Genomic DNA, 15,209 nt, shown 5'->3' with positions numbered 1-15,209 from the left:
CTACAGCATTCTTTGTGCATATGCATCAGAATTTACACATTTGCTCAAAAATAAACCACCAAGTAATGTGGAATATCTCGAGCGCTTCATGAGTGATGATAGCATCTAAATGTTATGTAGTGCTTCATTAAACCAGCACATTTTACTTTATCTTGAATTTAATTTGTTTGAACATCTGCTTTCAACATTAACTCAAGGTTATTTAAAATCGCATCAGAAATGAAGAATTTCCAAACTTCAATTTTTACTATACTTTTGACTGTAAATGAGTATGACACAGCAAAGGGCCAGAAAAATATTGATTGAAAGAAATGAGGTTGATGATTCCTATGTTATTTGGAATTAAGTCTCTTCATTTCTTTCACAATCCTAATAAGTTTGTAAAGCTTTTAACACTCTTGGTTTCATCTACCTTTTGGAATCAGAAATCTTGCAAACATAAGCCAGCTCTGCTAGGCTGTGTAATTCTGCTTGTACCCTGTGCAAAATTCCAGGTGGTATTTATATTTATTATTTCTTATTCTGCAGGGGGATGAATTTGTGTTTTGGGAGGACTGGGGAGAAACCCTGATGAAGAAGACGACTCCTGTGCTGTGCGCACTTGATATTGAGAGTAACAATATCTCTGTGCTGGAAGGAATACCTGAACACATTTCTCCTGGACAGGTTTGTATTTCACATCATGTTTCAATCACTTCATTTCTATCTTTGTTTAAGATTGCTCAACTTCAAAATTTAACCAAAATTGTCTCAAAAATTATAAAACTTAACTATTAAATCAATGAAAACTCTGGTGAGCCTTGATCTGGAGTTTTTTGTTCAGTCTGTTCTGAGGAAAGGTCAATTGACTCGAAACTTTAACTCTGATTTCTCTCCACAGACCTGCTGAGCTTTTCTCGCGATCTCTATTTTTGTTTCAGATTTACACCATCCATCCTTGCAATTTTAAATTTTTTTGTGTTCAAACTCGAGAAAGTACGCAATGTTTAGTATGAGCCTTCAAAATTCCTTGTTTTTTCATTTGCATTTGGCAAATGTTCACATTTTTTAAAAAAATAGAATTATTAGATTTTGGTAACTGATATCAATATAATATTTGGGAATACATCCATTAAAACTACTCACTTTGTATTGTATCATGCCAAGATTCAGGGTATTTTGAAATTACTGTTATCAGTGAATGTATAACTACCTCTAAGTTGATTTTGCATTCTTTTGTGACATTAGCCTGCCTAATTTGCTGCAAATGTTAAAAACCAAGATTTGATGGTATCTTCAGTTTTTAAACTAAGTATCTCATTAGCAAACACGCCAGCAAATAGCACTCTTGAAATAGATTTGGATGCATAAGCACTGAGTCTTCCAAGAGCAAACTATGCAGCACTGAAAATTGATTACCCAAAGCTCTGCAGTTATGCTATTCCACAATTGGTGTTGGATCTTAGACATTTTTGATACATTAATTGACTGTGATGTGTTTTTTTTGTTATCTTGTCTGCTTTTCGATAAATAGGAATATTTTTGAGCTTTCTTAATTCTGTTGAGTTAATCTGAATCCGTTCCCAAGAAAGGGAGGTTGGCCAGTTTTGGTGGGGATGCAAGCATAAAATAGAGAATGGCTGCATTAAATTTGTGTGGAAAGGCTTAACAGTTTATTGTTCTCCTTGATTGTTTAGAATACTTTATTCATGGAATAGACATTAGACAATAGGTGCAGGAATAGGTCATTCTGCCCTTCGAGCCTGCACCATCATTCAATATGATCATGGCTGATCATCCTTAATCAGTATCCTGTTCCTGCCTTATCTCCATAACCCTTGATTCCACTATCCTTGAGAGCTCTTTCTTAAATGAATCCAGAGACTGGGCCTCCACTGCCCTCTGGGACAGAGCATTCCACACAGCCACCACTCTCTGGGTGAAGAAGTTTCTCCTCATCTCTGTCCTAAATGGTCTACCCCATATTTTTAAGCTGTGTCCCTTGGTTCGGCACTCGCCCATCAGCGGAAACATGTTTCCTGCCTCCAGAGTGTAGAATCCTTTAGTAATCTTATATGTCTCAATCATATCCCCTCTCAGTCTTCTAAACTCAAGGGTATACAAACCCAGTCGCTCCAGTCTTTCAGCGTAAGGTAGTCCCGCCATTCCAGGAATTGACCTCGTGAAACGACACTGCACTCCCTCAATAGCCAGAATGTCTTTCCTCAAATTTGGAGATCAGAACTGCACACAATACTCCAGGTGTGGTCTCACCAGGGCCCTGTACAGCTGCAGAAGAACCTCTTTGCTTCTATACTCAATCCCTCTTGTTATGAAGGCCAGCATGCTATTAGGAGAAAATGAGGACTGCAGATGCTGGAGATCAGAGCTGAAAAATGTGTTGCTGGAAAAGCGCAGCAGGTCAGGCAGCATCCAAGGAGCAGGAGAATCGATGTTTTGGGCATGAGCCCTTCTTCAGGAATTCCTGAAGAAGGGCTCAGGCCCGAATCGTCGATTCTCCTGCTCCTTGGATGCTGCCTGACCTGCGCTTTTCCAGCAACACATTTTCAGCATGCTATTAGCCTTCTTCACTACCTGCTGTACCTGCATGCTTACTCATTGACTGGTGTACAAAAACACCCAGATCTCTTTGTACTGCCCCTTTACCTAAATTGATTCCATTTAGATAGTAATCTGCCTTCCTGTCCTTGCCACCAAAGTGGATAACCGTACATTTATCCACATTCAACTGTATCTGCCATGCAGTTGACCTGTCCAGGTCACCCTGTAATCTCCTAACATCCTCCTCACATTTCACCCTGCCACCCAGCTTAGTATCATCAGCAAATTTGCTAATGTTATTACTAATACCATCTTCTTTTCATTAATATATATTGTAAAAAGCTACGATCCCAGCACTGATCCCTGCGGTACACCATTGGTCACTGCCTGCCATTCCGACATGGAGCCGTTTATCACTACTCTTTGTTTCCTGTCAGCCAACCAACTTTCAATCCAAGTTAGTACTTTGTCCCCAATACCATGCGCCCTAATTTAGCTTACTAACCTCCTATGTGGACTTTATCAAAAGCTTTCTGCAAGTCCAGGTACACTACATCTACTGGATCTCCCTCGTCCATCTTCAGAGTTACATCCTCAAAAAATTCCAGAAGATTAGTCAAGCATGATTTCCCCTTCATAAATCCATGCTGACTCTGACCTATCCTGTTACTACTATCCAGATGTGTCGTAGTTTCATCCTATATATTAGACTCCAGCATCTTTCCCACCACTGAGGTCAGACTAACTGGTCTATAATTTCCTGCTTTCTCTCTCCCACCTTTCTTAAAAAGTGGTACAACATTAGCCACCCTCCAATCTGGAGGAACTGATCCTGAATCTATCGAACTCTGGAAAATAATCGCCAACACATCCACGATTTCTCGAGCCACCTCCTTCAGTACCCTGGGATGGAGACCATCAGGCCCCGGGGACTTATCAACCTTCAGTCCTAACAGTCTCTCCAAAACCAATTCCTGGCAAATATAAATTCCCTTCAGTTCAGGTCCTTCAGCCTCTGTTACCTCAGGGAGATTGCTTGTGTCTTCCCCAGTGAACAGAGATCTGAAGTACCAATTCAATTCTTCTGCCATTTCTTTGTTCCCCGTAATATATTCCCCTGTTTCTGTCTTCAAGGGCCCAATTTTAGTCTTAACCATTTTTTTGGCTTTCACATACCTAAAAAAGCTTTTACTATCCTCCTTTATATTTTTGGAAAAGCGCAGCAGGTCAGGCAGCATCCAAGGAGCAGGAAGGGCTCATGCCCGAAGAAAGGCTCATGCCCGAAACGTCGATTCTCCTGCTCCTTGGATGCTGCCTGACCTGCTGTGCTTTTCCAGCAACACTTTTTCAGCTGTTATCTCCAGCATCTGCAGTCCTCACTTTCTCCTTTATATTTTTGGCAGTTTACCTTTGTACCTCATTTTTTCTCTGCGTATTTCCATCTTAGTAATCCTCTGTTGTTCTTTAAAAGCTTCCCAGTCCTCTGTTTTCCCACTTATCTTTGCTATGTTATACTTTTTCTCTTTTAACTTTGTATGTTTCTTAACTTTCCTCGTCAGCCACGGCCACCCATGCCTCCTCCTAGGATCTTTCTTCCTTTTTGGAATGAACTGATCCTGCATCTTCTGCATTATACACAGAAATATCTGCCATTGTTCCTCCACTGTCATCCCTGCTAAGGTATTGCACCATTGAACTTTGGCCAGCTCCTCCCTCATAGCTCCATAGTTCCCTTTATTCAGCAGAAATATTGTCACTTCCGATTGTACCCTCTCCCCCTCAAATTGTAGATTGAAGCTTATTGTATTATGGTCACTACTTCCCAATGGCTCCTTCACTTCGAGGTCCCTGATCAATTCTGGTTCGTTGCACAATACCCGATCCAGAATTGCCTTCTCCCTGGTCGGCTCCAGCACCAGCTGTTCTAAGAATCCATCTCAGAGGCACTCCACAAAGTCTCTTTCTTGAGGTCCAATACCATCCTGATTCTCCTAGTCTACCTGCATGCTGAAATCCCCCATAACAACTGTAGTAACATCTTTGCGACAGGCCAATTTCGGCTCCCGATTCAACTTACATCCGACATCCAGACTACTGTTTGGGGACCTGTAGATAACTCCCAAGAGGGTCTTTTTACCCTTAGAATTTCTCAGCTCTATCCATACTGACACTCCATCCCCTGATTCTAGGTCCCCCCTGCACAAGGGACTGAATATCATCCCTTACCAACATGGCCACCCCACCCCCTCATAGGAATCATAGAAAATAGGGGCAGGAAATTGGCCATTCAGTCCCTCTGGCTGCTCCATCATTCAATATGATCACGGCAAATTATCCAAACCTTTACCCTGTTCCTGCTTTCTCCCCACACCCCTTGATCGCATGTAGTCCGATGCTCTATATCCAAGTCCTTGTATACATTCAATGTTTTGGTCTCAGAATGTTATGACAGAGAATTTGACAGGCTAACTTTTCTCTGGGTGAAGTCATTTCTCATCATCTCAGCCCTAAATGGCCTACCTCATACCGTTACAGTGTGACCCTTGGTTCTGGACTTCCCAGTGATCATGAAGATTCTCCTGAATTTACCCTGTCTATTCCTGTTAGAATTTTATAAATTTCTATACACCCACTACCACTCTTCTAAAATTCAGTGAATATAGAATCATAGAATCTCTACAGTGTGGAAACTGACCATTTCGCCCAAAACGTCTACACCGACTCTCCAAAGAGCATCCTATGCATACTTACCCCTTCCTACCCTTTCCCTGTAACTTTGCATTTCCCATGGCTGATCCACCTTACCTGCACATTCCAGGTCTGTGTGGGTTTCCTCCGAGTGCTCTGGCTTCCTCCCACAGTCCAAAGATGTGCAGGTTAGGTGGATTGGCCGTGCTAAATTGACCATAGTGTCCGGGCATGTGCAGACTAGGTGGGTTAGCCATGGGAAATGCCGGGTTACAGGGATAGGGTAATGGGGTTGTGTCTGGGTGGGTTGCTCTTTGGAGGGTTGGTGTGGATTCAATTGGCCGAATGACCTGCTTCCACATTGTTATGGGTTCTATGAATTATTGTGACTCTTTGTTTTCGGTCTAATTTATCTCCTGTTGGACAAACTATTTAATTTTATGTTGACATAAGTGTAATTTATTATAAAGGAACCACGAGCAAGAACACTTGCTGTTATTCAGGTTTACTGTTCAAGGAAGGTGTGGCCAACAGCAAGGAATGTATTCTAGAAATAGGAATAGTCAAAGCGATTGCACGATGTCTGGCATTCCAATGCCTGAAAGTACTCGGACTTTTGTCAGTCTCAGGCTCTTGAAATGGTATTCAGCAAGAGCACTGGAAGTCATTCTGCTTGGAGGAGGACCTTGGGCTGCGCATTTTTCTGGTGCTAACATTGTTCAGTTTCTATGCTCTACACTGTGGAGGAATTCCACCTGATTTTGCTATCCCGTCTCATTTTGAGATTCACAACTCTGTCAAAAAACTCTACCTGAGAAGCCAAAGGTAAGTAACTTTCGAGCCATTGAAAGTTGAGATTCTGCAATTTGCATTATTTAACATTTTCAGGTTAAAATCTTAGACAGAACTAGAACTTAAACATAATTTTCTATAACTAAAGCTAGATTTCTTTATCAACCTTTTTTAAACAAATTTTCAATTAACTGGTTGCTCACACTGGCGTGCAATAGAAATGATCTGTTTTGTAACATTTTGCTTTATTTTTGATCCCTGATTTCCTGTTTATACTTCAGGCATTTTGGGCTCCAAATGACACTGGAATCATATTTGTTGGATGGGATCATGAGCCCCAACGGTTAGGTCTTGTCTACTGCAACAACAGAAAGTAAGAGAAATCCTCTAACTGAAATTATCATACTATTATCAAGTAGTAAAACGTTCCTAGCCTACTGGTAAGTCTCTGGTTAGTTTGTGGCTCTTAAACTCAATCCCCCTGCTAATGAAAGCCAATATACCATATGCCTTCTTAACAACTTATCAACTTAGTGGCCACTTAGAGGGATCTATGCACATGGACCCCAAAGTGTCTCTGTTCCTCCAAGCTGCCAAGAATCCTGCCTTTAACCCTGTAATCTGCATTCACATTCACCTTGCAAGGTGAATCACTTCAGACTTTTCCAGGTTGAACTCCATCTGCCACTTCTTAGTCCAGTTCTGCATCCTGTTAATGTCCCATTGCAATCTACAACAGCCCTGCACACTATCCACAACTCTACCAACCTTTATGTCATTGGCAAACGTACTAATCAACTCCTTCCACTTCTTCATCCAAGTCATTTATAAAAATCATAAATAGTAGAGGTCCCAGAACTAATCCCTGTGGAATACCACTAGTCACCAAGCTCCAGGGCTGAATGGTTTCCACTTATTACCACCCTCTGTCTTCTATAGGCCAGCCAATTCTGTATCCAGACAGCCAAATTTCTCTGTATCCTGTGCATCCTTCCTTTCTGAATGAGCCTACCATAGGGAACCTTATCAAACGTCTTGCTAGAATCTATGAACACCACATCCGCTACTATACCTTCGTCAATCTGTTTTGTCACAGACTCCAAGAAGCCAATAAGGCTTGTGCAGCATGACCTACCCCTCTGAAAGCCATGCAGACTATCTCTTTTCAAGCTATGTTTTTCCAAATAATCATAAATCCTGTCTCTCAGAATCCTCTCCAATAGTTTTCCCACCACTGATATAAAACCGACTGATCTGTTATTCCCAGGGTTATCTCAATTCCCTTTTTTTGAACAAGGAAAAAACATTTACTACCTTCCAATCATCTGGTACTACTCCAATGACAGTGAGGATGCAAAGATCATCACCAAAGGTGCAGCAATCTCTTCCCTCTCTTCCCGTAACAACCTTGGACATATCCCGTCTGGCCCAGGGGACTTATCCATCCTCATGTTTTTCAAAATTTCCAGCACATCCTCCTCCTTAACATCAACCTGTTCGTGCATTTCAGCCTGTTCACGCTGTCCTCACAAACGACAGTATCTCACTAGTGATACAGAAGCAAAGTATTCATTAAGTACCTCCCCTACCTCTAACTCCAGGCATCGGTTCCCTCCACTGTCCCTCACCAGCCTTATCCTCACTCTGGCCATCCGCTGTTTCTCTCATAATCGTAGAATACCTAGGGGTTTTCCTTAATCCGACCCGCCGAGGATTTTTCATACCCCCTACTAGCTCTCCTAAGTCCATTCTTCAGTTCTTTCTTGGTTACCTTGTAATCCTCTAGAGCCCTGTCTAATCCTTGCTTCCTCAACCTTAAGTAAGCCGCCTCCTTCCTCTTGACTAGATGTTCCACATCTCTTGCCATCCAAGGTTCCTTCACCCTACCATTCCTTCCTTGCCTCAGTGGGACAAACCTATACAGCACTATCAGCAAGTGCACCTTATACAACCTTCACATTTCTGCCATGCATTTCCCTGAGAATATCTGCTCCCAATTTATGTTCCATAGTTTCTGCCTAATAGTGATGTACTTTCCCCTTCTGCAGTTAAATACTTTCTCATATCGTCAGCTTCTATCCCTCTCCATGATTGTAATAAATGTCAGAGAGTTGTGATCACTATCACCGAAATGCACTCCCATTCAAAAGATCTGACACCTGACCTGGTTTGTTGGCAAGCACCAAATCAACTATGGCCTCCCTCTTGTCGGCCTATCTACATATTGAGTAAGGAATCCTTCCTGGACACACCTGACAAAATCATTTCTATCCAAACTATTTGCATTAAGGAGGTTCCATTCTGTATGAGAGAAGTTGGTCACCCATGATAACAACTCTATTACTTCTGCACTTTTTAAAAATCTGCTCCTCAGTGTCTCTGTTGCTATTTGGGAGTCTGTACAAAACTCCCAATAAAATGACCGCTCCTTTCCTGTTTGACTTCCATCCATAATGACTAAGTAGACAAACCCTCCTTGACAACTTCCCTCTCCATAGCTGTTATAATATCCCTGATTAGGAATGCCACTCCCCTACCTCTTTTACCTCCCTCCCTATTCCTTTTGAAACATCCAAACCCTGGAACATCCAACAACCATTCCTGCCCCTTTGATATTCAAGTATTCATAATGTGCTCCTACTTTTTTTATGTAGCTACTGTGGAAATGCATGTTTAGAAGAGATGTGGTTTGAGTTAGAGTCCTCCAGTGAAAAAGTCATTAGTTGTGCTGGAGCTAGAAGAGCTGGCAACACACACCGTAGTGATACATATATACTCTGTTGAATACTTGCCTTTTGTTTTATTTAAGCATTTCAGCAAAGACAAATACCTTGAATAAAGTGAGAGTTAGGGTTAACCCTAAAGGTGATGATGAACTGCCATGCAAGTTGTGAAAATAAATGTGGCAGTATGTTTGTAAAAATATTGTCATTGGGATTAGAGAGTATCCATTTTTGTGGCAAAAGCTCAGTTAGACTTCATCTTGAGAAAGGAATTGGTTATTTGATTGTGGGAAATGGTTGCCACTAAGAACTAAAGATTCATACTTGATATTTGGAAGGCTTCAGTATTTTATGATGATCCAAAGGGCCTCTCTCTTGCCTGTACAAGCTCTATGACTGTGGCAGAATTGAGGAGGAACCACTGAATATGGTGTATTTGAATTTTCACAAGACTTTGACAATCTCTCACATGTAGTTAGTAAACAAATGGAATTGGGGTATTTTCCCAGCATAAATTGAGAATTGATTAATGAGCAGAAATCAGAATTGAATTAACTAGGTTATTCTCACGTTAATAGGCTGTACCGATGGTGTATCATGAGGATCGGTGCTTGTGCCCCAGCTGTTCGCAATCCAAATAACTAATGTTTGATGTGGGGACCAATTATAATATTTACAAGTTCGTGGGTAACACAACTTTGAGACTTTGAGTTGTGATAGGGAGGAAAAGACATTTCAAGGAGATTTAGAGAGACCATATAGTCAAGAGCATGGCACAGGCATATAATGTGGATACGTCTGAAGTTATCCACTTTTTCATGGGAGGATTGTACGCGCAGAGCATTTCTTCGCTGTGGAAAAATTGGAAAGTGCTTTTGTCGAAAAGGATTGTCATTGATCATAAGTCACTGAAAAGAAGCATGCAGTTGCTGAGTTGAGCAGAAACGGTTTCACTTAGAGGGTGGTGAATCTTTGGAATTCCCTACCCCTAACCTTTATAGACTTAAGTGGGATCAAGAGAGTAATTGATGATTTGTTGTTACTAATAACCTTGAGAGATATGGGTACAGTGCAGGAATGTGGTGTTGTGATAGAAGATTGGTTTTCTTGAATTGTGGTGTAGGAGGCTCAAGGCTTGTTTTGTTCCTGAAAATGTCAAGTGTGGGTTTTATTTAAAAAATAAAACCTTTTAAGAGCCAGGTTGTGCAAAATATATTTGTAACTATACAAATTGAGAATCATACAGTGTGCCACCTATAGTGGTATTTTTCCACAGCGAAGAAATGCTCTGCGCGTACAATCCTCCCATGAAAAAGTGGATAACTTCAGACGTATCCACATTATATGCCTGTGCCATGCTCTTGACTATATGGTCTCTCTAAATCTCCTTGAAATGTCTTTTCCTCCCTATCACAACTCAAAGTCTCAAAGTTGTGTTACCCACGAACTTGTAAATATTATAATTGGTCCCCACATCAAGCATTAGTTATCGCAGAATCATGTTTAGGAGTATTAGGTTTTAGAGATACTTGTAATGACAATTGTAGTTTCCTATGAAGCATGGGCAATTGGTCTATAATAGCTTATTTTTCTTAGTAATCTTGTTACAGTAATAAATGTGCAAAATGTTCTCCATAACTTTCCCTTTGCCATAATATATTTTCAGTGCCTTTTTTGAGTTCTGTTAGATCGTTACCTGGCTAGTATGGTACAGATCTTGTATATCCTTGTGCTCCTATTCAATATTTTTATGAAAGTACATTATGTTATCATTATGTTAATCTGTTTTTCTCCCTTCTAGGTCTGGACTTTACTATGTAGATCTGACTGGTGGTAACTGTGGTAAGCAATTTGATTTGAATGAAATATTGTTGTGGTTCTGTTCGCCAAGCTGGGAATTTGTGTTGCAGAAGTTTCGTCCCCTGTCTAGGTGACATCCTTAGTGCTTAGGAGCCTCCTGTGAAGCGCTTCTGTGATGTTACCTCCGGCATTTATAGTGGTTTGTCTCTACCGCTTCCGGTTGTCAGTTCCAGCTGTCTGCCGCAGTGGGCGGTATATTAGGTCCAGGTCGATGTGCTTATTGATTGAATCTGTGGATGAGTGCCATGCCTCTTGGAATTCCCTGGTTGTTCTCTGTTTGGCTTGTCCTATAATAGTAGTGCTGTCCCAGTTGAACTCATGTTGATTGTCATCTGAGTGTGTGGCTACTAAGGATAGCTGGTCATGTCGTTTCGTGGCTAGTTGGTGTTCATGAATGCGGATTGTTAGCTGTCTTCCTGTTTGTCCTATGTAGTGTTTTGTGCAGTCCTCGCATGGGACTTTGTACACTACATTGGTTTTGCTCATGCTGGGTATCGGGTCCTTTGTCCTGGTGAGTTGTCTGAGAGTGGCTGTTGGTTTGTGTGCTGTTATGAGTCCTAGTGGTCGCAGTAGTCTGGCTGTCAGTTCAGAAATGTTTTTGATGTATGGTAATGTAGCTAGTCCTTTGGGTTGTGGTATGTCCTCATTCCGTTGTCTTTCCCTTAGGCATCTGTTGATGAAATTGTGGGGGTATCCGTTTTTAGCGAATACATTGTCAAGGTGTTCTTCCTCTTTTTGCAGTTCTGGTGTACTTGTAGAATGAATATTGGCCGAGTCTGCCTTTTTCCTGTGCAGGTTTAACATTGTGGAATTAGTATTCAGCAATGTGGCTTCCATGCAGCATTCTTTTTGAAGTGAGGAAATTAAAACATAACTCTGTCTCCGCAAGTGATGAGGAAAATGCATCAGGCAATCTAGGAATAAAGAGTGTGAATGCCGTTGTGTTGACTTTGTTGGTCTTTTTGTAAGTGATATGCAGTCCTGTGTTATCTTGAGTTTGCAATTGTAATTGACCATGTCATCAACTGAACTGCTTGACAGAAGGGGAAGTTTTCTATTTTGTAAGTGATATTGTGTGGAGGTTGCACGTGCAATCTCATGACAGTCATGGTTCTAGTCCACTGAATTGCAAAAATAACCTGAACAAGCAGAATATTATAGTGAATACTACACCTCGCCATGATATTGCCATTAAATGATAATTTGATAGTGCACCTCTAAAGATGTTACAATCTTTTTAAAAATGTTTGACAAACCCTTTGTTTGGGGATGGAGATGATTTCAATGATCACCTCAATTATAATACAAGCAAACTGTTGTTTTTGCTGCAGGTAATGACATCTGTGGCAGAACCTTATGCTTGTTATTTGCAAGTTTATTGTTAGGAAGACATTGAGTTAAATTCCAGGTGTAATCCCAACTCAGGTTTGTATGACATCAATCACAACGGTGGGCCTAATTCACAAAATACCTATTATCTGACCTCTAACAAGATATTGTGAGTTGGTATTGTAAGTAAGGTTTCAGAAAATTTATTCTTATGTCCTTTTGAAATATACGTGCCATTCATGTTCATGTTGAGTGTTTTTTCCCTCAGTGCAACTTGCATCTCAAACAAATGCTGTTTGGTCTCCTCGACTCAGTCCTGACAAGTGTCGCATTATCTACTTAGAAAGTGATGTAGGTGGACCCCACCAACAGTGCAGCAGACTTTGCATGGTTAGTATTTAATATAAAATACACTCATACACTACAAAAGTATATTTTCTAAAAACTTGATGTGTTGCATTATGGCAGCTTTTAACTTTGTGATGCACCAGCAGAAAACAGAGATGGTGCTTACCGGTAGTCGGTCAATAATCACTTTCAGAGGTCATAAACATCTCTATTTAAGGGAGACAATTCGTAATATAGTTTGAGAGGTGCCAGCATATCTGGCATTAGGCAGGTTCCCAAATCAAAATTTGTAAAATTGTTGGATGTAAAACAGGATTTTTTTTTTCCCCTGTTCTGTTGAACATATTGACTCTTGAAGTAGTTTGTAAGATTATGAATATTGCCGAAATAAAAATGATTCATCATTTGAATTGAGACAACAAAAGCAAATCCTGTTGCACTTGATTTCCACTGGTTGCTGCAGCATTGGTCACCGAAGAACATGGAATTAACTCACCACTGTCCAACATTTGTTCTCTGTGATACAAAAGCTAATGGAAATAATCTTAACTCCAATCCCCAAATCAAAACAAAAATGTTGGGTTTGAGTCGGGTCGTAATCTCAAACCTGATGCAAATCTATCATGAACCCGCCAATCTCAACACTTCTGATTTTAACGGGGTGTGCTGTGTGTGTAGATGACCAACCTATCCAAGAAGCTTGCAACTCACATCAATATTTTCTTGAGGCTGCACAATTCAGAATCTCTCTGTTCATCTTTAACACTCCCTTGACTTGATTAAACCAAGCAGCTTAAAGGAGGTGTGGTCTCCTGTCTGGACAAGGTAAGTATTAGTTCCAGAAGCTAACTTATTTTCTTTGTCAAATGACCAGACCCCTTTTTCAATCAGACTCCCCTTCCCCAGCTCCTTTGCTCAATTGGTCTCCATCACATGGATGAAACAAGACTGCTTTTGAACTGCAGCCTGTAAAGTAGCATTTTCTACCTAACAAAGCATACTTCACTCAAATATTAAGTCATCCCTAATTTTCAGAACTCTTCCCAGCTACTCAGAAATCCCACTCCAGAAATTATTGATGCTGTTATTGGAATTGTTAATTTTTTTGAGTAAACTGCTAGAGAGAAGTGCTTTCCAGGGACTCTGGGTTTTATCTCCAGATTTAAAAATAGTAGGACAAGAAGACCCAGCAAAACAGTGAAACAACATTTTTCTGTTCTTTCTATTTCCTTGTGAACTGGACGATCTAGTTTCATAAACTCCATTCGGAACCATGTCTCGACATTTATACTTTTTTTGTTCATTTGAGAGCTGAGTCATGCCATCAACACTCTCTTGCTCTGTTCTCTTCACTCATTCTAATCAATCTTTTGAACATGCAGTAGCCTTCTTTCAGGTCGAACCTTAACATTAACATCAAAACTGCTAACAACATTTGTTGCTCAGTGTACTGTCTATACCCAGCAGAGCCTAAATACCAATTCTCCAGTACTAACTCCTATCTCCCCCAAACCATGATGCTAACATGCCTAGCTTAAATTCAATGAAGGATAATAGAGCCTCATTTTGATTCGAACTCAGAGCTTTTTTTCTCATAGAGTTGCTCATCAGTTCTTGCATCTTGAGGTGCATGATTTCTGTGGTTTTAGCCTGTCATTTTTATAAGTTTATTAAACAAAATTAAACCTATTTGGGCATGTTATAATATATTCAGAGGTAGAGACACTACTATTGCACCTCAAGACCCCTTACATAACATGCCCAAATACATTTATTAAAAGTTATGATATCCTTCTGAGTCACAGGAACGTAGGAGTAGGCCAATCATTCCGCTGTTTAATATGATCATGGCCGATTGAATACTTCAATGCCGTTTAATCACCGCATCCCCATAACTCTATGCTGTTGGTAATTAGAAATGTGTCAGTCTCTATATATAATCAAAATTTGAGCTTCCACTGAACTTTGTAGTAGAGAATTCCAAAGGTTCACTGCTGACTGGTAAACAAATTTCTCCTCATCTAAAATGCAAGTGGCATTGTGCCTCATTTTTAAATTGTGCCTCTTGATTCTAGACTCAACAACCAAGAAAAACATGTTATCTGCATCTACCATGTCTATCCCCTTAAGTATTTTGCAGGTTTCAATGAGATCATCTCTCATTGTTTGAAACTCTAGGGAATACAAGCCCAGAATGCCTAGTCTCTTCTTTGGATGGTCCCATCACACTGGAACCAAGTCTGACGAACGTTTGTTGTGTTTCCTGTATGTCAATAATATATTTCCTGAGATAAGGAGAGTAAAATCGCGCAAAGTATTTCAGGTGCAGTCTAACCAAGCTGCTATGCATTTGAAGTAAGACTTGACTTCTCGGCTGAACTTGAATCCTAACCTTCTGGCTGAAAAGTAAGGGCTTAAACATTGTGGCATAAGAGCCCCTTATCCTTATTAATTAGTACAGATCAGGTCCCAGTTAAGGTCTACCATCTGAATACAATTAAATATCCTTTTAGCACCAAAAATTAATCTATTGTTTCCAAGCCTAACACTGATCTCGTCTCCTCCTCCCTCCATAGCCTCCAACTCTTATCTCCAAACCTCCTCCTCAAGATCCATAAACCTGATTTCCCCGATTAAATCCAACCTGTTCCTACTAAAAAAGAAAAAAAATCTAAAGAATCCATTATCTGTAGTTAACTAAAGAAATTGGAAAGATATCCAACTTAAGGAAAAAGCATAAAATTGCAGAAAGGTGAGTGGCAGATCAAATGATTAGTCAGAACATAAAGGAAAGTGGAAAATGGATGTAAGGTTAATTAAGAGAGAGAAATTTCAAGTGGGAATATGATTACCTAGAAATGTAAAAGGGAATAGTGAGTTTCTGCAGGTATTGAAATAAAGGAGCAAGTAAGTAAAATGAGTGTTGGC

At 40.3% G+C, this 15,209-nt stretch overlaps 1 protein-coding gene across 2 annotated transcripts in view; it reads left to right on the top strand.

Moving 5' to 3' along the window:
• The window catches only part of apeh (acylaminoacyl-peptide hydrolase), an 83,950-nt gene that overhangs the window by 37,650 nt on the left and 31,091 nt on the right, over positions 1 to 15,209 (top strand). For both annotated transcript variants that reach the window (XM_043708398.1, XM_043708397.1), the window contains exons 7-10: positions 529 to 666; positions 6,303 to 6,394; positions 10,546 to 10,586; positions 12,202 to 12,323. In XM_043708398.1, coding sequence (XP_043564333.1) covers positions 529 to 666; positions 6,303 to 6,394; positions 10,546 to 10,586; positions 12,202 to 12,323 — 393 coding nt within the window. The remainder of the gene's footprint in view (positions 1 to 528; positions 667 to 6,302; positions 6,395 to 10,545; positions 10,587 to 12,201; positions 12,324 to 15,209) is intronic.

This window comes from Chiloscyllium plagiosum, chromosome 18 (genome assembly GCF_004010195.1).
Source record: "Chiloscyllium plagiosum isolate BGI_BamShark_2017 chromosome 18, ASM401019v2, whole genome shotgun sequence".
NCBI lineage: Eukaryota > Metazoa > Chordata > Chondrichthyes > Orectolobiformes > Hemiscylliidae > Chiloscyllium > Chiloscyllium plagiosum.
The sequence above is the reverse complement of the archived record's forward strand: the minus strand, read 5'-3'. Positions and strand labels throughout refer to the sequence as shown.